Raw genomic sequence first — 26,780 nt, 5'->3', positions numbered from 1 at the left:
TTAAATTTTCTTTTTGTAGTATGAGATTGTAAATTCTTTGTATATGTGTGTAATTTAAATTAATAAAGATTTATTTATTTTTTTAAAGTGATAATAATATAATGAGAGGCGTCTAGAGAGAACTTTGCTCCGCCTCAGCGGTTTCTCCCGCCAAAACTTGAAAGCGACCGGCCGGCTTAATAGACGGAGGGGAGGGGCCACGTCGTGACGAAATGAGGGCGGGGAGGGAAACAGATACGACCCAATCAGAGCCGAGCGCGAGAGCGACCGCCAACCGTCGCCTTCACCCTTCCGTCGCCCCGGCGACAGCTCCCGCCTCCGCCGTCTTCTCCCTCCTCCAATCGGTGCGAGCCAATCCCCTTCTGCTGTCGTCAGAGGGTTGGATTTTTTTAAAAAAGGAGCCGGCCCCGCTGCGCATGCGCGCTTTAAAAACGAAGCAGCGTGAGGAGCCGCCGGGGTGAGTGAGGGGAGACGAGCGCGGGGAAGTTGAGGGGGTCGGCCTGCCTTTGAATTGGGGGGGGGGTGAGTGAGTGTTGCGCATGCGCTCCCTGGGACCCCGTTTACCGTTGGGCCCCAGAGGCGGGGACGGTTAAGCCTGTGGTACTAGAGGCTGCCGGACTCCAACTCCCATGAGCCTCAGCCAGCACGGCCAGTAGCTAGGCATGATGGGAGTTGTAGTCCAGCAGCGCCTGGAGGGCCCTCAGGCTGCCCCTGCCCCAGGGGGAGCGCGTGGGGCGCCCCATTTCTCGCCGTGGGGCAGAGCAGCCGGTGTCAGGATCAGTCCCTGGCACCTCCTGGTAGCTGGGCCAGGAAGTGTGGGCCCGGCTGGCCCCCTAACATGAGGCAGCCTTGGCTAATAAGGCTTAGGCTAGTTACAGATAGGTAGCCGTGTTGGTCTGCCATAGTCAAAACAGAACAAATTCCTTCCATAGCACCTTAAAGACCAACTAAGTCAGTTCTTGGTATGAGCTTTCGTGTGCATGCAGATATCTGAAGAAGTGTGCATGCACACGAAAGTGTATCTGAAGAAGTGTGCATGCACACGAAAGTGTATCTGAAGAAGTGTGCATGCACATGAAAGTGCATCTGAAGAAGTGTGCATGCACACGAAAGTGTATCTGAAGAAGTGTGCATGCACACGAAAGCTCATACCAAGAACTGACTTAGTTGGTCTTTAAGGTGCTACTGGAAGGCTTAGGCTGCCTGAGGGACCGTGTTCCCCTCATGGGAATCTGCCCAGGGGAGGCCTTGGGCTCAATCCTGCCACCTTCTCGGGCACATTCAGTGGGGACGCGGGAGAGGGCCTTCTCGGTGGTGGCTTCTCCCAGGCAGCTGTGGAACTCCCTGCCAAGAGAAGCCAGCCTGGCTCCCTCCTTGTCGTCCCTCCGCTGTGCAGGGGGAGGAGACCTTCCTGTTCAAACGTTCTTTCGGGAACCGACTGTTTTAATGAGGGGACTGGCGGCATGCTGTTTTTATTGTAATTACAGTGGTGCCCCGCAAGACGAACGCCTCGCAAGACGGAAAACCCGCTAGACGAAAGGGTTTTCCGTTTTGGAGGTGCTTCGCAAAACGAATTTCCTATGGGCTTGCTTCGCAAGACGAAAATGTCTTGCGAGTTCCTGCGGGGGTTTTTTCCTTCCCCCCCTTTTTCTAAGCCACTTATCTGCTTATCCGCTAAGCCGCTAAAAGCCGCTAATAGCGCTAATCCGCTAAGCCGTCAATGGGCTTGTTTCGCAAGACGAAAAAACCGCTAGACGAAGAGACTCGCGGAACGGATTCTTTTTGTCTTGCGAGGCACCACTGTATTTGAATTGTGGAATTGTAGAGTTGGAAGGGACCCTGGGGGTCATCTAGTCCAACCCCCTGCAATGTAGGAATAGGCAGCTACCCCATACAAGGACTGAACCCGCAACCTTGGTGCCATCAGCACCACGCTCTGACCAACTCAACTATGTTTTAATAGAACTTGTGTATATATTTAATTGTATTTTAATTATTGACACCCCCCCGTGTTTTTAGCTGTTCTTATCTGTAAATTTCCTGGGTGGGGGGAAAGCAGAGTATAAACAACTATATAATGATCACAAGAGTGTATGATTTACATGGAACTGTGCCCCAAGATTCCAGTTGAAAGCATCTTTCTGTCTTTTAAAACTCTCCTGGTTTTAAATTGCTTGCAATTTTACTGTTCCATGTTGTTTCAATGCTTTTTCCCTTCTGTAAAGCAACTAATAATAATAATAATACTTAATGTGTTCATTAGCTGCCCAATAGCTTATTGTTATTTATTAAATTTGCATGCCACCCTTCTGAAGATCACAGGGCAGTGTGGTGTTCAATAGAAACAAAATTTAATCCATGAATGTATTTCTGTAAATGGCATTAAGACCATTGGGATAAGACAAAGGTGCAAAATTAGCATTGGGTGCAGAGCAGAGACACTTGTAATGTTAGTGGAAAAAATTGCTTTGCAGCTATGCGGCCCAAAGGAAGGTGACTGGTGGGCTAAGGCCCTTTTAAGACCCTGACGGCAAACAACTGAAGTGCACCTATAATGTTTGCTTACTGTGAAAAGGAGCTTCAGATGTAGTTAGTTCTCTTTACTACTTATTTATCCGGTATGCCCCACGGAGAGCCTCAAGGTCCATAAATAGCAACACCCTAGTGGTCCCGGGCCCTAAGGAAGTTAGATTAGCTTCAATCCTTTTCAACTCTGGCTCCGGCCTGCTGGAACGCTCTGCCTCATGAGACCAGGGCCCTGCAGGATCTGATTTCTTTCCGCAGGGCCTGTAAGACAGAGTTGTTCCGCCCGGCCTTTGGCTTGGAGCCAATTTGATTCCCTCCCTCTCTTTCTTTTTTCCTTTCCTTCTCCTCCTGCGATGAGGCTACATTTTAATATTTTAATGTTTCAGTATTTTAATGTTGTATCTTAATTTTGTTTTTAAGTTGTAATCATTCAACTTGTTTTTATTATTGCTTGTAAGCCGCTCTGAGCCCGGCCTTGGCTGGGGAGGGCGGGGTATAAATAAAAATTATTATTATTATTATTATTATTATTATGGCTTCATCAGTGTGCAGAATGCAAGGAGAGGAGCTTGCAACATAAAATTTGGCTCAAGGTAAAGGACGTGGGTGGCACTGTGGCTAAACCACAGAGCCCAGGACTTGCCGATCAGAAGGTCAGTGGTTCGAATCCCCGCGACAGGATGAGCTCCCGTCGCTCGGTCCCAGCTCCTGCCAACCTAGCAGTTCGAAAGCACGTGAAAGTGCAAGTAGATAAATAGGTACCACTCCAGCGGGAAGGTAAACGGCGTTTCTGTGCGCTGCTCTGGTTTCGCCAGAAGCGGCTTAGGCCTGCTGGCCACATGACCCAGAAGCTGTATGCGGACAAATGCTGGCTCCCTCGGCCTGTAAAGTGAGATGAGCGCCTCAACCCCAGAGTCGTCCGTGACTGGACTTAACTGCCAGGGGTCCCTTTATCTTTACCTTTTAAGGGGATATCCCGCAGTTCCCATCTGCAAGTGTAATAGCTGTGATTCCTACATTGCAAGGGGTTGGTCCTTTCCAACTCTACAATTCTATGAAAGGAATTTCTGCTTGTATAGTCGGACTTTCCCCTTCCTCTCCCAGCAGCCCCCATTGGCTCCCCCCATCTGCCGTAGAAGGCTGAGAGACCATCTTGAGAAGATTTCGAGGGAAGAAGGGGACATCCGGTCGCACAGCTTTGGGGTAAACAGGAGAAGGTGCACTTGAATTAGCACTGAAATTTCTTTCAATGTTAAGTAAATGTTCTCATATAACTAACTGTCCCTCTGCTCTTTCCAGACAATGAAGGGGGAACAAGGTCCAGCTGCTTCCCTCATTGACAGGACCATCGAGATGAGGAAAGAAACTGAAGCAAAAAAAGTGGTCTTGGCATGGGGGCTTCTGAACTTGTCCATCGCTGGCATGATTTATACTGAAATGTAAGAGAGGCAAACACCCCAACTTCATTCTGCATCCTTGCTGATGGTTTCTTGTGGCCCATAGTCATCAGTGAGATAAATGTTCACTGCTTCTCCCATGAATTCATCGTTCATCATCCCATGAATTCATAAAGGATTTCAAGTCACTTTCCCTTGGTGTCAGCCGTACAGGGGATGGTGATAATTGAGCTGCTGTATTTGGCTGTTTTAAAAATGACAGAGAGAATGTTTGTGGAAGTGTTTTCTGACGCTCTAAAATGCTATTAAATTTTAAGGTATTAGTAATGAGTAAACGTGTCTGCTCTGCTTTGGCAGATGACTGTTGGGTGGAAGACACAAATTTCTCATAGCTCAGATTTGGAGGAGGGAATCAGGGAGGCCACTGTGAGGTGCTGGAAATCCAGCCATAAAGTTCATTCTGGGGGAAATTGTTGTATCTTCATCATGGGGAGTGAGCTATTTATTGTGAATCACTGAAAAGTAGTTAGTGATTCCATGCTGTGGGGCTATGAATGACCTTTGTCTCCCTCTTCCCTCCTGCTCCCCAGGTCTGGAAAACTAATCAGTTCCTATTATAACATTTCGTGCTGGTTACTATGGTATGTTGGTAAGTACTCTGAAACTCCAGAAGAATGTAGAAGTTGATTGAATGGACTGGGAATGTCTCTATATTTATGCCTTTAGGGAGAGAAAAAGGAAGTGAGGAGGTGATCCTCTGGGTTTTGTTTTTTCACAGAATTGTAGTTTCAAGGGTCGTCTAGCCTAACCCTCTGCAATGTTGTCATCACAGCTAAAGAATCCCTGGCAGATGGCCATTCAACCTCTTTTTGAAAACCTCATAAGGAAGGAGAGTCCCCCACCTTCCGAGGGAGTCCATTCCACTGTTGAACAACTTTTCCTGTCTGAAAGTTTTAATAATAATAATAATAATAATAATAATAATATATTTATACCCCCCATCCCACTCTGGATGACTTTCAGCAAAATATTAAAATACCGTAATGCATCAAACATTAAAAGCTTGCCTAAACAGGGCTGCCTTCAGATGTCTTCTAAAAGTCTAGTAGTTGTTGTTCTCTTTGCCTGGTTCCCTGTAACTTGGCTTCTCGCAGTGAGGGAACCGCCAGAAGGCCTTCGGTGCTGGACCTCAGTGTCCGGGTAGAGGGATGGGGGTGGAGACGCTCCTTCAGATATACTGGACTGAGACCGTTTAGGGCTTTCAAGGTCAGACCAACACTTTGAATTGTGCTCGGAAACGCACTGGGAGCCAATGTAGGTCTTTCAAGACCGGTGTTATGTGGTCTCGGCGGCCACTCCCAGTCCCCAGTCTAGCTGCCACATTCTGGATTAGTTGTAGTTTCTCGGTCATCTTCAAAGGTAGCCCCACGTAGAGCGCATTGCAGTAGTCCAAGTGGGAGATAACCAGCGCATGCACTACTCTGGCGAGGCAGTCCGCAGGCAGATAGCATCTCAGCCTGCGTACCAGATGGAGCTGGTAGACAGCTGCCCTGGATACAGAATTGACCTGCGCCTCCATGGACAGCTGTGAGTCCAAAATGACTCCCAGGCTGCACACCTGGTCCTTCAGGGGCACAGTTACCCCATTCAGGACCAGGGAGTCCTCCACACCCGCCAGCCTCCTGTCCCCCCAAAACAGTACTTCTGTCTTGTCAGGATTCAACCTCAATCTGTTAGCCGCCATCCATCCTCCAACCGCCTCCAGACACTCACACAGGACCTTCTCCGCCTTCACTGATTCTGATTTGAAAGAGAGGTAGAGCTGGGTATCATCCGCACATTGATGGACACCCAGCCCAAACCCCCTGATGATCTCTCCCAGCGGCTGCATGTAGATGTTGAAAAGTTTTTCCTAATATTTAGCTGAAACCTTTCTTGTAGTTTGATTCCACTGGTTTGAGTCCTCCTCTCTGGAGCAGGAGAAAAGCTTGCTCCATTTAACATCCCTGCAGATAAAGATGGGCTTCTATTACCTCTCAGTCTTCTCTTCTCCAAGCCAAACATGCCCAGCTCCCTCAACCATCCCTCATAAGGGTATAAAGCTGTATTGTAGGGTTTAAAGCCACCTTGCTGCCCCCATGCTTGCTTATCCCTCCGTCTAGGTTCCATCCATACTGGGTAAACATGGTCAGGTGCAGACACAACACCAGCATCCTGCAAACTCTGGTCTGTGTTTCAGGAGTTAGCTTCAGGGCTGCACCTCTCTTCCCTCCAGCCTCCCCCCCGCCACCACACCTCGGTGGTGCAGATTTTTGCCCTTTATTCCCTTAAGAATAGTTCAGCATTACAAGTGCCATCATCTGTGACTGGTGCTACCTCTGGTTAGACCATTTCTCTGAGTTGCTAAGTGCATATATATGTGACAAATTATAAAGTATTAATTGGCCGTGACTGCTCTGTCCCCCCCCCTTTTTTCTGCTACAGACCGACACTTTTCATACTAAATTTCTTGATTGTTCAAATATTTTGATAATTCCGATTACCTGGTGAAACCAGCATCTTTCGTACGATAAAACCGATGAGTGGCTGGCTGTGTAAATTGTGACCAGAATCATGCCGTTCACAAACTCTTATTGTAATCTTCTGTTTTGTTCTAGAACTTGCATTTGCATCTTTGTTCAGCCTTAATGCCTTATTTGACTTCTGGAGGTATTTTAAATATACTATGGCCCCAACCAGCTTGGTTATGAGTCCTGTACAGCAGACCCTTCTGGGGTTGCAGAATGCAGGTAGGAATGGAGATTAAAATGCAGATTAAGAAACAACAACTCTGCAATTCAAGTAACTTATTCCAAACATTTGGAGCACCCGTGCAAATACTGACACAATGGAAGTGGTGTGTAGTTGATATTTTCTACAGGGAAAGTCATGTATTTGACAGATCATCTTGTCGAGGAGGGCAAGGGGAAGGCAATAGGGTGGGTGTACCTGATCTTACGGGACGCGGGTGGCGCTGTGGGTTAAACCACAGAGCCTAGGACTTGCCGATCAGAAGGTCGGCGGTTCGAATCCCCACGACTGGGAGAGCTCCCGTTGCTCGGTCCCTGCTTCTGCCAACCTAGCAGTTCGAAAGCATGCCAGTGCAAGTAGATAAATAGGTACCGCTCCAGCAAGAAGGTAAACTGCATTTCCGTGCGCTGCTCTGGTTCGCCAGAAGCGGTTTAGTCATGCTGGCCACATGACCCAGAAGCTGTACGCCGGCTCCCTCAGCCAATAAAGCGAGATGAGCACCGCAACCCCAGAGTCGGCCACGACTGGATCTAATGGTCAGGGGTCCCTTTACCTTTTTACCTGATCTTACATGTAGCTGTGCTTGGTGTGCCACCAGGAGCCTGTTGTCGCCCGCCAAGCTTTCTCTGCAACACACACCACGAAGGGCAGAAAATTTAAAAAGCAAACAAAATGGCTGAATTCCTTGGCATATATACGATCCTGTGGGATGTGCAGAAACTTTCTTTCTTTTCTTTTTTTATTAGGTTTTATAAATAAGAATAATGTTATATAAATAAATATACCAAGTTTTCTCATGTTATTTGTATATCCCAAAAATAGCATAATAAATGTGGGAAAATATCTACAACATATATTTCATTATTTGTGATGAGTGTTTAAGCTCTTGGTTTATGAATTGGTTTAAATAATTAGCAAGAAGAAGAAGGAAGGGAAGAGGGCGAGTGGGGTGGTTATCCTATTATTCTACTTAGTGTGTGTGAGGGGCTGTGTCAGAGTCGCTTGTATGGGTTCTCTTACGGTTCACTTGTTGTATTTCGTTGGTGGTGCGAGGTTGGGAATGGCTTAGGGTGGGATTGGTTGTCTTTGGTTGGCTGTAGTGAGAATTGTATTTGTGTGTGAGCGGGGTGTGAGTGTGTATTTTTGAATCAGGTTAGCCAGATTGATTCGTATGCTGTCGGGGGATTCTTGTTGTTTTCCTGTTGGGCTGTGTAAATGATAAAGGTGCAGAAACTTCCTAAGGCTTAAAAATATATATATTTAAAAATTTCAATTTCAGCTGTCCAGACTACTCCACCCCGTGAGCTGACGCCAAAGAAAACTCCTCCTTTGACGCCTTCTCCTCCCATCCAGGGGCAAAGTGTGCTGAGTTACAGCCCTTCCCGCTCGCCGAGTGCCAGCCCAAAATTTGCCTCCAGCTGCATGTCCGGCTACAGCCCTCAACTTCAGGCTCTGTCGGGCAGCAGCTCTGGTTCTTACAGTGCTGCTATGAGCTACTCCCCAGGCAGCTGCTACAGTAAGGTACAGAACTTTCTCATTAGTCTTTCCTCCTATAATACTTTTGTTGTTGTTTAGTCGTGTCCGACTCTTTGTGACCCCCTGGACCAGGGCACGCCAGGCACTCCTGTCTTCCACTGCCTCCCGCAGTTTGGTCAAACTCATGCTGGTAGCTTCGAGAACACTGTCCCACCATCTCGTCCTTTGTCGTCCCCTTCTCCTTGTGCCCTCCATCTTTCCCAACATCTGGGTCTTTTCCAGGGAGTCTTCTCTTCTCATGAGGTGGCCAAAGTCTTGGAGCCTCAGCTTCAGGATCTGTCCTTCCAGTGAGCACTCAGGGCTGATTTCCTTCAGAATGGATCGGTTTGATCTTCTTGCAGTCCATGGGACTCTCAAGAGTCTCCTCCAGCACCAGAATGCAAAAGCAACCTTTGTTGGCAAGGTGATGTCTTTTAATTTCGTGACTGCTGTCACCATCTGCAGTGATCACAGAGCCCAAGAAAGTAAAATCTCTCACTGCCTCCATTTCTTCCCCTTCTATTTACCAGGAAGTGATGGGACCAGTGGCCATGATCTTCGGTTTTTTGATGTTGAGCTTCAGACCATATTTTGCGCTTTCCTCTTTCACCCTCATTAAGAGGTTCTTTAATTCCTCCTCACTTTCTGCCATCAAAGTTGTGTCATCTCCATATCTGAGGTTGTTGATATAATACCAACAAGTATTTATAAAAATGTTTTTTCATTTAGTGCTCAAAGCACTCTGTGGGCACTCATGCACACATGCATGTTGCAGTTATTTTGCTGCATTTATATTTTTCCTCCAAGCAGCTCAAGGTGAAGAGCATGGCTCTCCTCCTCATTAAAATGCTCACAACAAATTAGCCAAAATGTATAAAACAAGTAATAAATATTGGAAATGTAAAGAAAAAGAAGGATCTTTTCATCACATGTGGTGGGAATGTATGAAAGTGAAAAGCTTATGGGAAATGATATATAATGAGAAGAAAAAGATGTTGAAATATACATTTATAAAAAAACCAGAAGCATTTTTACTTAGCATTGTAGGGGAGGATATTAATAGACAGGATAGTAAATTGTTTTTATATGCAACAACAACCCCAAGAGTATCATTGGCACAGAAATGAAAACAAGAAGAATTACTGATGAAAGAAGAATGGCAGACAAAATTAATGGACTATGCAGAATTAGATAAGATGACAGGAAGGATCAGAAACCTGTGGGACCAGAGATTCTCAGAGGACTTGAGTAATTATTTGAACTATTTGAAAAGCAATTGTAATAAACAGGTTACGCTAGTAGGACTGCAAGAAGTTTTGTAAGGATGATTATGCAAAATATTGCAGAGAAGATTATGAAGAGAGTTATTAGTTAAGGACAATTAAAAGTAATAGGGAAATTAAGAAATGTAGACTAAGTGATAAAGACTGAAAAATCTTCAGATGTGGTTGATGGAAGTCCAGAACATTGTATTCTTGGCACGATAGTGTAAGTCCAGCAGGCCCCTGGTGGGGGTCCCCAGCTGGTTTAGCCCTCCATGGCCCAGAGCAAGTGTACATGGCTACCCCATTCCCTGCATGGGCCTCACAACAACCCTGTAAGGTGGATTGAACTGAGAGGCAGCGACTGGCCCAGTGTGTTTCATGGCTGAGTGGGGATTTGAACTCTGGTCTCTTCCAGTTCAGCACTAACCACTACACCACACTGTCTCTCCCCATTTTACAGTTGTGGATAGGGAGGCTGAGGCTGGAAGTGTGGATGTGTTCACTGATGAGGTCTGTGTGTTTAGGACTTGCACCTCCACCCCTTGACCGCTTCCCTGCTCCAACATGGCTTTGATTTCAACCGCCTCAGATGACATGAGCTTATCCTGTTGCAATGCAGAGCTGGAATCCTTTCCAGATTTTCCCACCTTTTGTACCCCCATTGGGCCAAGTGCCAGAGGCATGAGCAAAAGTTACTGTTTCTTTCTTTTTTTAAAAAAAAAAACAAACTTTGCAGCTCTCTGATGGAAAATAAACGGGGAGAGGGGGGCCACCAGGTGGCACATTGGAAGATGGCCGACAATAACATCTCTCCGACCCACACGAGGTAATAAAGAGGCTGCTATGGGAGGTATGCTGTCTTCCTGCCCCCCCCCCCCAAGGAGATGGGGGGGACAGCCTTGCCAGCGATGTCCATAATGCACCCCCGGATTCGAGAGAAGGGGGTGCAGGACATTTGGCACCAGCCCTCGGTGAGCTTGGCTCTTCCTGACGCTGTCTCCAATCAGCGCCCTGGTTCGCTTCAGCTCGAAAATATAATTGGAAATATATAATTGGAAAGAAGCTGAAGCACTTACATCAAGCAAAGCTCGAGAGATAAGGCTGCTGATTAATGCATCTCTGTGATTGGAGCGATGGGAAGAGACAAATAAATCAAGCGATGAACCACCATTACGAGACTGGTACATGTGGCGTGAAAAAAAGAGGGGGGTTGGAGGAAAAAAACTTTTATTTTCTTTCCCTTCTGTGAGTATTAATAATCCTCCACCCCAGAGACGAATTGTCGCCTTTTATTAATCGCAAGCAAGAATTTAAGAGCTGTGTGGAGTGAATTAATGATCAAAGAGAGGACTTGTAAATATTGGAGAGCAGAGGAAAAATTCTATGACACAGTTTTTAATGGCGTCTTGCTAAGACAGGCTTGTCGAAGAAAGACGAGGGGAGGAGGACCAGGGTCATTGGAATGTGAATGATGAGGAGACAGGGGACTCCCCTGAGAAGGAGGCTAGTTCACCAACACAGGAGCCAGATATATGGAGAAACATGACTCAAAGAAGTAGGAGGCCCAGGGTTCGCTCTGATTGTTTAGAAATACACAATCGCTTTGAGGTCCTCTCCTCTAGCATGGAAGACGAAGAGCAGACTCCATTTGAGGATCTCTCCCTCGTTACAGTCGATCAGGTATATGAAGACGAGCAGCAAAGTCAGTCCTCAGGGAATGTGCAGGTGACCTTGGAACGGACAGATCACGGAAGAACCCCGACCAAACTTAAGAGGAGGCGTGTAGTGGTGATAGGGGATTCCCTACTGAGGGGAACAGAAGCAGTGATCTGTGGGCCTGACAAGATGTCTCGGGAAGTGTGCTGTCTCCCTGGGGCTAAGATCCAAGATGTAACTGAACTACTGCAAGGAATCATAAAACCCACTGACAAATACCCCTTCCTCTTGGTTCACGTGGGAACCAATGACACTGCAAGCAATAGCCTCCAGAAGATCAAAAGAGACTATGAGGCTCTGGGCAGGAAATTGAAGCAATTAAATGCACAAATTGTCATCTCATCTGTCCTCCCAGTTGAACGACGTGGCCCAGGGAGAGAGAGAAAAATAGTGGAAGTGAACAGCTGGCTTCGCAAATGGTGTAAACAGGAACGGTTTGGATTCTTAGATCACGGACTGCAGTTTCTTGAAGATGGACTTCTGGCAAGAGATGGGCTGCACCTCACAACGGTTGGGAGGAATGTTTTTGCCAAAAATCTCAGAAACCTCATCAGGAGGGCTTTAAACTGACTAATGTGGGGGAGGAAGACAGTGCTCCTGAAGGTAGGAGTCTATCAATTGATGAACATGATCATCCAAATGTCATAGACCAAATGGAGCAAACAGCACGCAGACCTAGTGGTGGGAGGAAAAAATCCTTAAATAAGAGACACGGGGGAATGATTAATGGACTTCAATGTCTGTACACTAATGCGCAAAGCATGGGAAATAAACAAGATGAGCTTCAGCTCTTGGTACAGCAAACTAAATATGACATAATAGGCATCACTGAAACCTGGTGGGATAAGTCCCACGACTGGAATGTAATAATGGAGGGTTACAGTCTATTTCAGAGAAACAGACCAGACAAGAAAGGAGGAGGAGTGGTGTTATATGTCAGGTATGTGTATACCTGTGAAGAGATCCAAGATTTAGAACCTCAAAGCCAAAAAGAGAGCATTTGGGTCAAAATTAAGGGAGAGATGAATAACAGGGACCTCATTGTGGGAGTTTATTATAGATCCCCAAGCCAAACGGAAGACATAGATGATGCCTTCCTGGAACAGATGGCCAAGCATGCAAAAGGAAGGGAGATAGTAGTAATGGGGGACTTCAATTACCCGGATATTTGACATCCAGCAAATATCCGGGTAATTGAAGTCCCCCATTACTACTCAGCCAAGAGCATAAGGTCAAACAGATTCCTCACTGGCCTTGCAGACAACTTCGTTGTCCAGAAAGTGGGAGAAGCAACAAGAGGAACAGCCATTTTAGATCTGGTCCTAACCAATGTTGATGACCTGGTTAGTGGGGTAGAAGTGGAAGGATCATTAGGCGCGAGTGATCATGCTCTTCTGAAGTTTACTATACAGCGGAAAGCAGCAGCCAAGCATACTAGGACTCAATTTCTTGACTTTAAGAAAGCCGACTTCATAAAACTTAGGGAAGTGCTGGGTGAGATCCCATGGACAGTAATATTAAAAGGAAAGGGAGTTCATGATGGCTGGGAGTTTGTTAAGAGGGAGATAGTAAAAGCACAACTTCAGGCAATACCAATGAGACGGAAACATGGAAGGTGCCTAAAGAAGCCAGGGTGGCTATCTAAAGAACTTTTAACTGAGTTAAGGTTAAAAAAGGATGTGTACAAAAAATGGAAAAGGGGGGAAACCACCAAAGAGGAATTCAAACAAATAGCCAGCACGTGTAGACACAAAGTCAGAAAAGCTAAAGCACAGAATGAACTCAGGCTTGCTAGAGAGGTTAAAAGCAACAAAAAAGGCTTTTATGGGTATGTTCGTAGCAAAAGGAAGAACAAAGAAACAGTGGAGTCAGTCAGAGGAGAAGATGGTGAAATGCAAACGGGACACAGAAAGGGCTGAACTCCTCAATGCCTTCTTTGCCTCAGTCTTCTCCGATAAAGAAAACAATGCCCGACCTGAAGAATTTGGAGCAAATGATTCAGCAGAGGAAACACAGCCCAGAATAACTAAGGAGATAGTACAAGAATACTTGGCTAGTTTAGATGTATTCAAGTCTCCAGGGCCAGATGAACTGCATCCAAGAGTATTAAAAGAACTGGCAGATGTGATCTCAGAACCACTGGCAGTCATCTTTGAGAATTCCTGGAGAACAGGCGAAGTCCCGGCAGACTGGAGGAGGGCAAATGTTGTCCCTATTTTCAAAAAGGGGAAAAGAGAGGACCCAAATAATTACCGCCCAGTCAGTCTGACATCAATACCAGGGAAGATTCTGGAGCAGATCATTAAGCAAACAGTCTGTGAGCACCTAGAAAGGAATACTGTGATCACCAATAGTCAGCATGGATTTCTGAAAAATAAGTCGTGTCAGACTAACCTGATCTCATTTTTTGACAGAATTACAAGCCTGGTAGATGAAGGGAACGCAGTGGATGTAGCCTACCTTGATTTCAGCAAGGCATTTGACAAGGTGCCCCATGATATTCTTGTAAAGAAGCTGGTAAAAATGCGGTCTTGACTATGCTACCACTCAGTGGATTTGTAACTGGCTGACTGACCGAACCCAAAGGGTGCTCATCAATGGTTCCTCTTCATCCTGGAGAAGAGTGACTAGTAGGGTGCCACAGGGTTCTGTCTTGGGCCCGGTCTTATTCAACATCTTTATCAACGACTTGGATGATGGACTCAAGGGCATCCTGATCAAATTTGCAGATGACACCAAACTGGGAGGGGTGGCTAACACCCCAGAGGACAGGATCACACTTCAAAACGACCTTGACAGATTAGAGAACTGGGCCAAAACAAACAAGATGAATTTTAATAGGGAGAAATGTAAAGTATTGCACTTGGGCAAAAAAAATGAGAGGCACAAATACAAGATGGGTGACACCTGGCTTGAGAGTACATGTGAAAAGGATCTAGGAGTCTTGGTTGACCACAAACTTGACATGAGCCAACAGTGTGACGCGGCAGCTAAAAAAGCCAATGCAATTCTGGGCTGCATCAATAGGAGTATTGCATCTAGATCAAGGGAAGTAATAGTGCCACTGTATTCTGCTCTGGTCAGACCTCACCTGGAGTACTGTGTCCAGTTCTGGGCACCACAGTTCAAGAAGGACACTGACAAACTGGAACGTGTCCAGAGGAGGGCAACCAAAATGGTCAAAGGCCTGGAAACGATGCCTTATGAAGAACGGCTAAGGGAGCTGGGCATGTTTAGCCTGGAGAAGAGGAGGTTAAGGGGTGATATGATAGCCATGTTCAAATATATAAAAGGATGTCACATAGAGGAGGGAGAAAGGTTGTTTTCTGCTGCTCCAGAGAAGCGGACACAGAGCAATGGTTCCAAATTACAAGAAAAAAGATTCCACCTAAACATTAGGAAGAACTTCCTGACAGTAAGAGCTGTTCGACAGTGGAATTTGCTGCCAAGGAGTGTGGTGGAGTCTCCTTCTTTGGAGGTCTTTAAGCAGAGGCTGGACAACCATATGTCAGGAGTGCTCTGATGGTGTTTCCTGCTTGGCAGGGGGTTGGACTCGATGGCCCTTGTGGTCTCTTCCAACTCTATGATTCTATGATTCTATGATTCTATGAATGTGATAACCTGGCAGAGCCCCTTTGTGATATACGCGGCAAGCTTGGGGAAATTAATAGGACAGACCGAGGATAAATTTTTGAAGAAGGGGAGGAATGGCGACTGTCCTTATGAGATATGACTATTGGAGTGTGCAAAACCCACGCAGAAGTTGTTTGCTTCTAACCTGCTTGTGAAGACTATCAGAGGAATACATGATAACAATAAGAAGAAAGGAATATATGATAACAACATGAAGATGAAGAAAGTAATAAAGAGACTATCTGGACAGATCTGGATAGAACTGTTTGATAAAAGCAGCAACAGAAGTGATGTTTTGATCCTCGTTCGGAGCTTGATGTATGGGTACCCCCAACAAAATTTAAAAATTTGGCTGTATAATTTGGAATTAATATGATTTGGAAATAATGTGATTGGATTGGCCTGTTAATAAAAAATATGTTTTTTTTAAAAAAGGAAAATAAACGGGGAGAGATCACTCATCCACGTGTTGGGATTCGCAATATATTCCAGGGAGATAGGAAGCCCAGAGCACTTGTTCTTTAGATGTCCCTTTTATGAAGAGGCACGTAGTAAGACCATTGATCCCCTACTGGTGAGGCTTGCTGACCTCCCAGAAAAGCAAAAATTTGACCTTTTCCTGCTTGGCAAAGATCAGAAGACGACCTGGATGGTCGCCAGACATCTGTACAGATCTGTAGGCGCAGACCATCTCCCGACTCAAACTAGTTCGTTAAGAAAATCCCCAAACATTGTTCCATGGGTAACTCTGGGTCAACTCTCTGCGGTAGTTTATCTTAAAGTTTATCACATTTATAAATTTTAAATTTATTGTTGTACATTGTTTTGTTTGTTTATTTTCCTTCTGGGACTGTACCCCCAAGTGTGTTTTATAAGCTGGTCTCCGACCGTAAGAAACTATCTACAGTGGTGCCTTGCAAGATGAAATTAATTCGTTCCGCAAGTCTCTTTGTCTTGCGGTTTTTTCGTCTTGCGAAGCACCCCTATTAGCGGCTAAGCGGCTATTAGCGGCTTAGAAAAAGGGGGGGAGGGGAAAGAACTCGCAAGAACTCGCAAGACGTTTTCGTCTTACGAAGCAAGCCCTTAGGGAAATTCGTCTTGCGAAGCACCTCAAAAGACGGAAAACTCTTTCGTCTAGCGAGTTTTTCGTCTTGCGAGGCATTCGTCTTGCGGGGCACCACTCTATCTATCTATCTATCTATCTATCTATCTATCTATCTATCTATCAGTATATTCCATTTTGTTTTGCCTAGGTCCCCCCTTTTAGCCCTTCCCCAAGCACTTCACCATACCCCACCAGCATCGGCCCAATGGATAGCAGTGGAATGAGGTCACGGTATCGCTCTTCGCCAACTGTATACAATTCCCCTACTGGCAAGGAAGACTATATGACGGACCTCAGGTCGCTGGACAACTTCCTTCGAAGCGAGGAGGAGAAGCTGCACAGAGTTCAGCTGGGTAGGCAATTCTCCATGTAAATGATGTCTTTGGCCCCACCTGATGGAGTATTCATGTATGTCCATAGCTATGAAAGCCTTGCCAACCAGTTCCCGTGGATTTGTAGATTCCCGTAGCCAGTAGATTTGTAATCTGGGGGACTGAGTCCGCGTCTCCACTCCTCCACATGCAGCTGCTGGGTGACCTTGGGCTAGTCACACTTCTCTGAAGTCTCTCAGCCCCACTCACCTCACAGAGTGTTTGTTGGGGGGAGGAAGGGAAAGGAGAATGTTAGCTGCTTTGAGACTCCTTTGGGTAGTGATAAAGTGGGAAATCAAATCCAAACTCTTCTTCTTCCCCCCATAATTTCTTTTGCATGCTTGTGGTTGGATAATTACAGGGAGCACACGGTGGCGCTGTGGTCTAAACCAGTGTTTCCCAACCGTGGGCCTCCAGCTGTTTTTGGACTACAACTCCCATCATCCCTAGCTAGCAAGACCAGTGGTCAGGGATGATGGGAATTGTAGTTCAAAAACAGTTGGAGGCCCAAGGTTGGGAAACACTGGTCTAAACCACTGAGCCTCTTGGGCTTGCCGATCAGAAGGTTGGTGATTCGAATTCCCGCGGCGGGGGTGAGCTCCTGTTGCTCTGTCCCAGCTTCTGCCAACCTAGCAGTTTGAAAGCACACTAGTACAAGTAGATAAATAGGTACCACTGCAGCGGGAAGGTAAAAACGGCATTTCTGTGTGGTCTGGTTTCCGTCATGGGGTTCCATTTTGCCATAAGCGGTTTAGTCATACTGGCCACATGACTCGGAAAGCTGTCTGTGGACAAAAGCTGGCTCCCTCGGCCCAAAAGCCAGATGAGCGCCGCAACCCCAAAGTCGCCTTTGACTGGACTTAACTGTCCAGGGGTCCTTTACCTTTTACAGGGAGCACAGATTCCAGTTCTCCTTCTAGCAGCCCAACCTTTTGGAACTACAGCCGGTCCATGGCAGACTATGCCCAGATGCTCAGGAAATTCCAGTACCAACCTGCCTGCAGGTCCCAAGCCCCTTCGGCCCACAAAGATGAAGCTGAGTTGAGCTCCAAGCAGGTCGCTGAAGAGGTAAATGGAAGATTGGCATCGGGGATTGTTTCCTTCTGAATGGCATCTCTAGAGCATCAGTCTTCAACCTTTTCACATCCAGACCCACATTTAACCCAAACATGCTTTTGGGGAACCCCCCACCTCCCCCGATATATTTATATGGTGGTAGTGCTATGCGGGTGGCGCTGTGGGTTAAACCACAGAGCCTAGGACTTGCCGATCAAAAGGTCGGCGGTTCAAATCCCTGCGACGGGGTGAGCTCCCGTTGCTCGGTCCCTGCTCCTGGCAACCTAGCAGTTCGAAAGCACGTCAAAATGCAAGTAGATAAATAGGTACCGCTCCGGCGGGAAGGTAAGCGGCGATTCCGTGCGCTGTTCTGGTTCGCCAGAAGCGGCTTAGTCATGCTGGCCACAAGACCCGGAAGGAAGCTGTACGCCGGCTCCCTCGGCCAATAAAGCGAGATGAGCGCCCAGAGTTGGCCACGACTGGACCTAATGGTCAGGGGTCCCTTTACCTTTACCTTTAGTGCTACTCACCTTAGTTCAGGTCCCAACCCATCAGCTGAAGACCAGTGCTCTAGAGCCATTACAGTGGTACCTTGGGTTAAGTACTTAATTCGTTCCAGAGGTCCATTCTTAACCTGAAACTGTTCTTAACCTGAAGCACCACTTTAGCTAATGGGGACTGCCACTGCCGCACCGCCAGAGCCCGATTTCTGTTCTTATCCTGAAGCAAAGTTCTTAACCCGAGGCACTATTTCTGGGTTAGCAGAGTCTGTAACCTGAAGCGTATGTAACCCGAGGTACCACTGTACACGTTAGTGGCAAATCACTACAAGTGCATGTACGTAATAGTGAACCGCATTGGGACTGGAAGACTGAATTCAGAGTAAAATTGCATTGGAGCGTGGATTTGGGAGTAGTAATTGTTGTTTACTATTAGACTCTAATGGGTTATTGATACTGCTTTGTTTGATATAAGTTGTTTATTTTAAAGCTATTGTGCCTTTTTTTGTATTTGATCTGATTGTTGTTATTGTTTGATGTTTTATTTTGTTTTTAAATGGGCGGGGTATAGATAAAATAAAAAGTTTATAGGACCTGCAACTTTATAACTTGCTTACTATGTTTCAAGAAGATAGGAGGATGTAAATAATAATAATCATACAATGACTGGACTGAGTTGACGTACTGAGACCATCTGGTTTTCTCAGACCATACCAGCCCCCTACCTTGCAGAAATCCACTATGTGGAATACCGCAGACGTCTTACAGTGGCTAGATTAAATGTCCTTGACTCTGCGATATTGTGGGGAAGGTACAGGGGAGTACCATACGCCCAGAGAACCTGTCATTGTGCTATCGGTGTGGTTGAGTCCACCGAACACATTCTCTTGACTTGCCCTTCTTATGTAGAGCTTAGACAAAACTTTATAGACCCACTCCTATGTCAACTTAGCTTCCTACCCGGAGAAAACCAGGTTTTACACTTGCTGAATAATGTCACTAGAGCTATACCTTTCTTGGTGGCCAAATTTCTTTTTTTAGCCTTTAAGCGTCGCAAGACCATAATTGATTGTATTGACATGGGGCTATCTGTTTAGCCCTTTTAGTGTTGGCTAAGCTCTAAAATCTTCCTGGATGTTTTAACTGTGTATTGACAAATGTATTTGTATTTTTTTGTTTTTTCTGACTGACGGTCGAATAAAAAGGTTGATTGATTTATCTGGTTTTCTCATTCAGGTTTGGGCAAGAGTGTCAATGAGTAGGCAACTGCTGGATCACATGGACTCCTGGACTGCTAAATTCAGAAATGTGAGTTCTGCCACTGGCCTTTGAAATCAGACAGGTGACTTCTTGTTTGATTTGGGGGTAAATAGTCAAATTAAGCTAAGTAGGGATGGCTGATAGATTGCTCTGTGGGACAAACTGAAATGGCTTTAAAGCCCAAGATGCAGTTCAACTTACCTTTCTTTCTTTCTTTCTTTCTTTCTGCCATTTAGTGGATCAATGAAACAATTTTAGTGCCCCTCGTTCAAGAGATTGAGTCCGTGAGCACTCAGATGCGGAGAATGGGGTGCCCAGAGTTGCAGATTGGAGGTACGTTGACTTACATAAAACTTGTAGTCTGTTATCTCCTGTTGAAGGGGAAATAGCCCACTATTTTTACCATTTGGTAATACCTGGGAACACCATTTGGACGCCACATTTGTTTACATTTAGAGGTAGAGTCGGATCAGGTTGTTGTGATCTACTGGGACACTGTACAGATAAATTTGCATGTTTGTGGGTAGCAGAACATAACCTTGTAGATTAAATAAAAGGAAGCGAGCAGCCCTTATCATCACTTATCTTAGAACTTTTGGGGCTTTTCCTGTCTGGCGGGCTCATGGCCTTTTGTTTTTGCAGATGCCAGTATCAGCAGTCTGAAGCAAGCAGCCCTGGTTAAAGCTCCACTCATTCCCACGCTGAACACAATAGTGCAGTACCTGGACCTTACACAAAACCAGGAATATTTGGTTGAAAGGATCAAAGGTAAAGAGTCAAAGTGCTGGTGTTCATTTTGGGGCTTTTTTACGCTAGGTATAATTAGCACTGGTTTTCATCAAGCTGCTGTTGCATCAGCAAGGCCTCTGCACTTTGGCCTCTGCTAAGGCAGAGGTGTGCTGGTGGAAGGGGGGTCTGAGTTTCAAACAACAATACAGTGGTACCTCAGGTTGCATGCGCTTCAGGTTACAGACTTTGCTAACCCAGAAATAGTGCTTCAGGTTAAGAACTTTGCTTCAGGATGAGAACAGAAATCGTGCTATGGCAGCAGCAGGAGGCCCCATTAGCTAAAGTGGTGCTTCAGGTTAAGAACAGTTTCAGGTTAAGTACAGACCTCCGGAACAAATTAAGTACTTAACCTGAGGTACCACTGTATTACAGATTGGCAGTGTAGCACTTAATGGTGATCCCGATGAAGTTTTCCCCAGGCTGAAACCAAATGTAATAATAATAATAATAATAATAATAATAATAATAATAATAATAATAATAATAATAATTTATTTATACATACATACATACATACATACCACGCCCATCTGGCTGGGTTTCCCCAGCCACTCTGGGCGGCTTCCAACAGAATATTAAAAGCTTCCCTAAACATGGCTGCCTTCAGCTGTCTTCTAAAAGTCTGGTAGTTGTTTTTCTCTTTCACATCTGGTGGGAGGGTGTTCCACAGGGCAGGCGCCACCACCGAGAAGGCCCTCTGCCTGGTTCCCTGTAACTTGGCTTCTCGCAGTGAGGGAACTGCCAGAAGGCCCTCGACGCTGGACCTAAGTTTCCGGGCAGAATGATGGGGGTGGAGATGCTCCTTCAGGTATATCATTCTAAACCAGCTTTTGCCAATTTGGCTCCCTACAACTCCCGTCAGCACCATCATCCAAAACATCTGGAGGGCGCCAGGTTGATGAAGGCTGGACAAACAGGTGTTGAAGGGAACAGCCCTCTTTTAGAACTGCCTCTTTCAGTCACTGAATGGTACTGAAGCTCCAGGAACAGAATCTCTTTCGTTAAACCTTCCTCCAGTTCTGTCCCCAAATAACATACTGTACAATTCTGCCAACCCACAGAGCTTTCTCAAGGAGGGTGCATGAGCTCTTTCCGGTGGAATCGGGGCGGAGACTTCAAAGCACGGAAATGGGATACTGATTTGCCCACAGACTCTGCAGTAAGTCTTCTGTGTTGTCTGCCCTGAATATATTCCATTAAGGTTCCGTGGCTCAGCAACAGCGTTAAGAATTAGATGGGAGCATAGACTGCAGTACTCAGAAGCAGGGGTTATACACCATTAATTTTAGTCCTCTTGTGCTTAAATGAGGTTACATGAAACGAATCACATTTGTACGAACTTTTATGTTTGGATCTGAGCTGATTGCTAGGTTGCCTGTATTGGACTGACCTTGAAATTTTTTAACTAATTCTACATTTTCTCAAAACACTAGAATAAAATTGATTTGAAGTGACGCAAACACAGTAAGTCGTTAGCAGACATTAAGGAGTTTGTTTGTCTCTGTCCCAGCTCGGTTGAATGCTGCTATATAAGTATTTGCTAGGAAGGGTCATATTCATGTCATTCTTTGTTCAGCTGCCTGGGAACGGAGTTTTGTTTTGTATTAAGAAGAAGAGTGAATGTATGGCTTATTCTGGGGATATTTTCTTGCCAATGATGGTGAGGAAATTCATTTCTTTCCCTTTCTTCAGATTATCATGCACGTGTTCTGCACATACCTTGACTCCAGGCTACCACCTCATCCAAAATATCCCGATGGCAAAACATTCACCTCCCAACATTTCATCCAAATGCCTGATAAGCCAGGTAATGGGGCTGTTGTAGCATTTTATGAACTGGGTGGGGCGGTGTTTTGCCCTCACGCATTGGTGATGGCTGATCACGAGAACAGAGGAAACTCCAAACAAGCAGGGATGCCTTTGTGTACATGGAGCTCTGTATGCATATTGGAGCCTCATAAAACTTTTTGAGTATGGCCTTTAGATACATCCAGCAGTATCCCACAAGCTATGTGTTGAGTAGCATTATCTTACTTTATATAAACAAACACACAGGGTTGTATCCAGTGGTGATGCTTAGCTGAGGTTTTGCAGAGTTGTTTCGGGGGGGGGGGCGAAGGGGAAATGGCTGGGTATTATTTCCCTCCCTCTACCACTTGTCATCAAGGGACGTGGGTGGCGCTGTGGGTTAAACCACAGAGCCTAGGACTTGCCGATCAGAAGGTCGGCGGTTCAGATCCCCGCGATGGGGTGAGCTCCCGTTGTTCAGTCCCTGCTCCTGCCAACCTAGCAGTTCAAAAACACATCAAAGTGCAAGTAGATAAATAGGTACCGCTCCGGCGGGATGGTGAACGGCATTTCTGTGCGCTGCTCTGGTTTGCCAGAAGCGGCTTAGTCCTGCTGGCCACATGACCCGGAAACTGTACGCCAGCTCCCTCGGCCAATAAAGCGAGATGAGCGCCGCAACCCCAGAATCATCTGTGACTGGACCTAATGGTCAGGGGTCCCTTTGCCTTTTACCACTTGTCATCAGCCAAATAACTCCATTAATCAAGGCAAAATATGAACTTGTTGTTCACAGACGTCTCCAACGAGAACTTGTTTTGCATCTACCAGAGTAGCGTCAACCCTCCCCACTATGAACTTATTTACCAGCGACAAGTCTACAGTCTACCAAAGGTAGGAATGTAGCAACTTCCCATTGGTGCCTCCAGGACAGCAGATCAGCACAGAAGAAATTGGGTGGTGTTCCAAAACTGCTAGGGGTGGGGATATGAGCCGTCTGCTCTACAGGATATTTCCATGGCATTAGTCTCCACACACCTGTTGAGCTGTCACCTGTCTTCCTCGCAGCATGGTCAATCTGTGGCTGGGAGAACGGAGCAAAGTACTGGTTGTCTCCCTTAACAAGGCTTGCCAGTTACCCTTCATTATAAGTGACAATCCCTGCAACAAAATGTTGTGGTATGAAGTACTGCTGTTCAGGATTCCCTTTTCTAAAGCTTCTACATGACATTTCCCGCTCCCCTCCTGAATTTTCTGCTTCTTTCCCCTAATTGTCAACCAGCATGCAGTCACTGAGTTTGCTTAGTCCCCATTAGTGTGTTTTCAGCCTCATCGGTCTGTTTTCAGCTTTTTGGCGTTTTGGAGGTAGTTTTCCCCTGAAGATTTTTTGGTTACTTCTGCAGCCCCTGGGGCTTCCCTGAGGGAACCTGCTGACCCCTCTCTCTTGGGTGTGGGTGGTGCAGCCTCAATTGCATAAGGGCCCACAGTCCTGGGAATGAGCTCACATTTAATGTATAGGATACTTAGGAAGCCGGGTTAATGTATAGGATACTTAGGAAGCCGGGGGGGGGGAACAGTTCACTCTTGAGCTATCCAAAAGTATAGCTGCTTTTGGGTCTGGGAGATGCTGTATTGTGCACTAGATTCTCAGTTGACCCAACCAGGTGTGTACATAGTGGTCTTACAGAGGTGTAAGCAATTCCAGTATTGCAATGTGACAATATACAAAGGGCAACAGCTTAGTCTAAGACTTTGTCCCGTGACTCCCCTCCTGCTCACTCGGACCCCTTTTGTCTTTCAATTTAGGGCAGAAACAACTTGTTCCACACCTTGCTAATGTTCCTGTACATCATAAAGACTAAAGAATCTGGGATGCTTGGGTAGGTATGGCGCTCTGCGTATTGCTGAACCCAACACTGGGCTGGGAATGTCCACTGAAGAGCTTCTCTCGGTCAGTGTGGACAGTACCAAGATAGAGGAACCCGACAGTCTGGCAGCAGTGGCATAAGGCATCTTCCTGTGTCCCTAAACAAGGAGAAGTGATCTGCTGCCTGCCCAGAAGAGAGCTTATCCCATCACATTCAGGGTGGAGGGGGAGAGGGGTGGAAGAGAACAGATAGAGTGGGGAGGGGTGGCAGGTGGAAATATTTAGCAAGAAGGACTGAAAATGAGCTGGGGTGGCCCCCATTTATTATTATTATTGCTGGCATGTACATGTATTGGGGTGGAGGCTTGACAAACAAAACTCCCTATTTTACCGTAATTTTCGCTCTATAAGACGCACCAGACCATAACACGCACCTAGTTTTTGGAAGAGGAAAACCGGGGGGGTGGGGGGGGTTCTGAATCCCAGAAGCGATCCCGCTGGCTGTCCTGGCTTATGGGATAGCTGCGCGCAGTCTCTCGTGGGCAAGGGGAGCCTTCATTCCCTGCCCGGGAGAGGCTGCGCAGCTAAGCCAGAAGCCAGGACAGGCAGCAGAATTGCTGCGCAGCAATGCTGCGATCCCGCTGGCTGTTCTGGCTTTGCCATGCGCAGCCTCTCCCGGGCAAGGGGAGCCTTCATCCCCTGCCCGCGAGAGGCTGCGTGCAGCTAAGGCTCCCCCAAGAGCCACGCTCCCTTTAAAGAGTGCGCGGAGTGTGCGTGCGGCTCTTGGGGGCTTTTACCAAGGAGGGGAAAAGCCCTGAAGAGCCGCACACACGCTCCACGCACTCTTTAAAGGGAGCTCTGAGCAGAGCCTCCCACCTGCATTCCCTCCATAAGACGCACACACATTTCCCCTTACTTTTTAGGAGGGGAAAAGTGCGTCTTATAGAGCGAAAAATATGGTAAGTGGGAGTAGGAGAATGAAGCCCAGTTAATCAAATAAATACGGACATTAGAATTGGCTTCTGTTTATCAGTAGCAATATTTCTATAGAGAGTCCTGAATGCAGTTATCGAATGGAGGGATTTAACTTAACCCTGCTCCTGATGCACCAGCTTCAAATGAGACTTTAACATTTTAAATTTCTTATTTAATGATGAATGGTATAACTTACATGTCTTGATATGAAATGCATTAACTATTTTTTGCAGGCGGGTCAATCTTGGCTTATCTGGTGTGAACGTTTTGTGGATTTTTGGAGACTAGCTGCCAGTCCCTGTCGCAGGACACGTGGGGATAAACACCCCGACTTGTTTTGGGAAGAGAACTCAGCAGCTTGCTGAACTTACTACCTTGAAAGCATGGTTTGGATATATAAAGCAAGACATTTGTTTTTTAAAAACTGTATTTGGAATAATAATGAGAAACTTTCAGCATCAAAACCAAATGGTTTCTGTGAATGACTTGACTTGAGGATCACAGTGGGAAAGTTACATCATTTCTAGATGGACTGAATTACCTTTTTGGATATCATTCTGTTGAATGCGACTGCTGCTTTTAGATGACAACAGGAGGCCTGTTTGCCACACAAACCATCTGCCTCTGGAGATTCATATAAGCATGACACCAAGTTGATAATGCATTGCTGAATTGGATCCAAACTATTCAAGTGAGGCTGTGTATTCTTGGAGGCTGCTTCCATTTTGCCGTGTCAGAAAAAAAGGTCACATCAGTATATCTTAAGTACAAGGCCCCAAACCACAGAAATACATCAAATCGGGTTTCTTTTGAGTCTTGGTTACAAAGGTATGTGCCTTTCATCTCTAGAGCACGAGTGACTTTGTATCATCTACCTTGCCTTTTTTTTCTTTTTTGAAGGGACAGTATTCCAGCTCCTCTTATCAGCAGCACAGAACAGCAGGCAAACTTCATTTTGACACGGCCTTTTCTCAGGGCCCTTGGGAGATGTAGTATTTTGGGTTGGGGGGGTTTCAAATTTCATGTTTCTACGGGAACTGCATCTAAAGCACAGGGGTTTCCAATAGTTCATGGCATGGAAGTGCTGCTGCCTTTTCTTCCCCAACGCAGTCTGATGAGCAGAGAGCTACAAGACTGGAACATCACCCTGCCATTCCAGCAAAACTGCCCCATGAGTCCTGTTGCCAAATAAACCAGTACAGCAGTACCTCTACTTATGAGCACCTCTGGTTACGTATCCTTCGGGATACGCATGCAGCAAACCCGGAAGTATTTTTCCGGGTTTCGCCACATGCGCAGAAGTGCTCTACCGCGCGCATGTGCAGAACCGGCACCTCCGGTTGCGAAAACCTCAGGATCCAACCGGAGCTCCGGAACGGATCCCGTCCACAACTAGAGGTACCACTGTAGTTTATTTTTCCTCCTAGGTTAAGACTGTGTGGTGGGCGGGAGAAGGATTGGCATGGATTGGACGTCGCATGTCTTTGGATAATTTGGTATATATATGTATTTTAATGAACGAATTCTGCTTCCAGTCACATCATTGGGGCCTTTCCAGTCTGCAAACATCTTGGCTGCAGTTGTACTTCCTTGCAAGAGAACAATTTTGCTGCTCTGTGTGCCTGATGGTTTTGGAAAGGAAGTAGTGGCTGGAACAATTGCCGCACCTTTTTAAAATTAGGCTTCCCCCGCGAAAAGCTCCCAAACCTTAGCATGTACATCTTGGTGCCCAGGCATTTGACAAACAGAGCTATTTCAGAAAACTGCACCCTCTTTTAAAGAATAGGACTTTCCAAAACAAACCCTAACTCTCAGCATAAAATATAATTCATTTGCCTTGCAACCACAGCACGCACGACAATTTGTAGGTCTAATTTAATTAATTTACCGCTAGAGGTCTGCAGCCCTGCATCTCTTAATTCAGTTCTGTGAAACCCTAACCCTCAACATATCAACAGATCTTGTTGTGACCCAGAGCGGCATATTTTGTAAGCAAAGCTTCTTTTGTTGCCTTGACAAAGTGTGTTTGTACTGGATTTTGCAGGAGGGAACAGGCTGGTGAGATGGCAGGGGGTGTCTGCTTCTACTTCCATAGCCACTGGTCTTAAGACCTATTGCTGTGACAGCAGCTTGTGTGTTATGTTTTTCTGATCCGAGTCATGCTTTCCTCAGGGAGTTGAGACCTTTGCTGACACCTGTCTTGGTGCTGCCATTAAAACGTCTGTTTTGA

General features: G+C 46.1%; 1 protein-coding gene across 3 annotated transcripts; it reads left to right on the top strand.

Moving 5' to 3' along the window:
- The first annotated feature begins 366 nt into the window (after nt 1-366).
- TMEM209 (transmembrane protein 209) lies at nt 367-26,780 on the top strand. Of its 3 annotated transcripts, none has more exons than XM_081879971.1 (16): nt 367-457; nt 3,634-3,743; nt 3,826-3,965; nt 4,514-4,572; nt 6,581-6,712; nt 7,993-8,234; nt 16,096-16,300; nt 17,211-17,386; nt 19,111-19,182; nt 19,371-19,467; nt 19,777-19,902; nt 20,985-21,082; nt 21,616-21,730; nt 22,505-22,602; nt 23,515-23,588; nt 24,784-26,780. In XM_081879971.1, exons 3-16 carry the CDS (start codon nt 3,829-3,831, stop codon nt 24,836-24,838), a joined length of 1,686 nt encoding a protein of 561 aa, XP_081736097.1. In that variant the 5' UTR covers nt 367-457; nt 3,634-3,743; nt 3,826-3,828; the 3' UTR covers nt 24,839-26,780. The 3 variants fall into 3 exon arrangements, with proteins under 3 accessions (XP_081736097.1, XP_081736096.1, XP_081736098.1); XM_081879970.1 differs by having other exon boundaries at nt 377-457; nt 3,631-3,743; XM_081879972.1 differs by lacking the exon at nt 3,634-3,743 and having other exon boundaries at nt 385-457.

This window comes from Podarcis erhardii (genome assembly GCF_964252035.2).
Source record: "Podarcis erhardii genome assembly, chromosome: 10".
Lineage (NCBI taxonomy): Eukaryota > Metazoa > Chordata > Lepidosauria > Squamata > Lacertidae > Podarcis > Podarcis erhardii.
This window is presented reverse-complemented; position numbering and strand designations above follow the sequence as displayed.

Excerpts from the sequence above, each read along its gene's own strand:
- TMEM209 (XM_081879971.1), top strand. The coding sequence starts at position 3,829 with ATGAAGGGGGAACAAGGTCCAGCTGCTTCCCTCATTGACAGGACCATC. Across the intron at positions 6,713-7,992 it reads TCTGGGGTTGCAGAATGCAG|CTGTCCAGACTACTCCACCC; the intron begins GTAGGAATGGAG and ends TTTCAATTTCAG. Across the intron at positions 8,235-16,095 it reads CAGGCAGCTGCTACAGTAAG|GTCCCCCCTTTTAGCCCTTC; the intron begins GTACAGAACTTT and ends TGTTTTGCCTAG.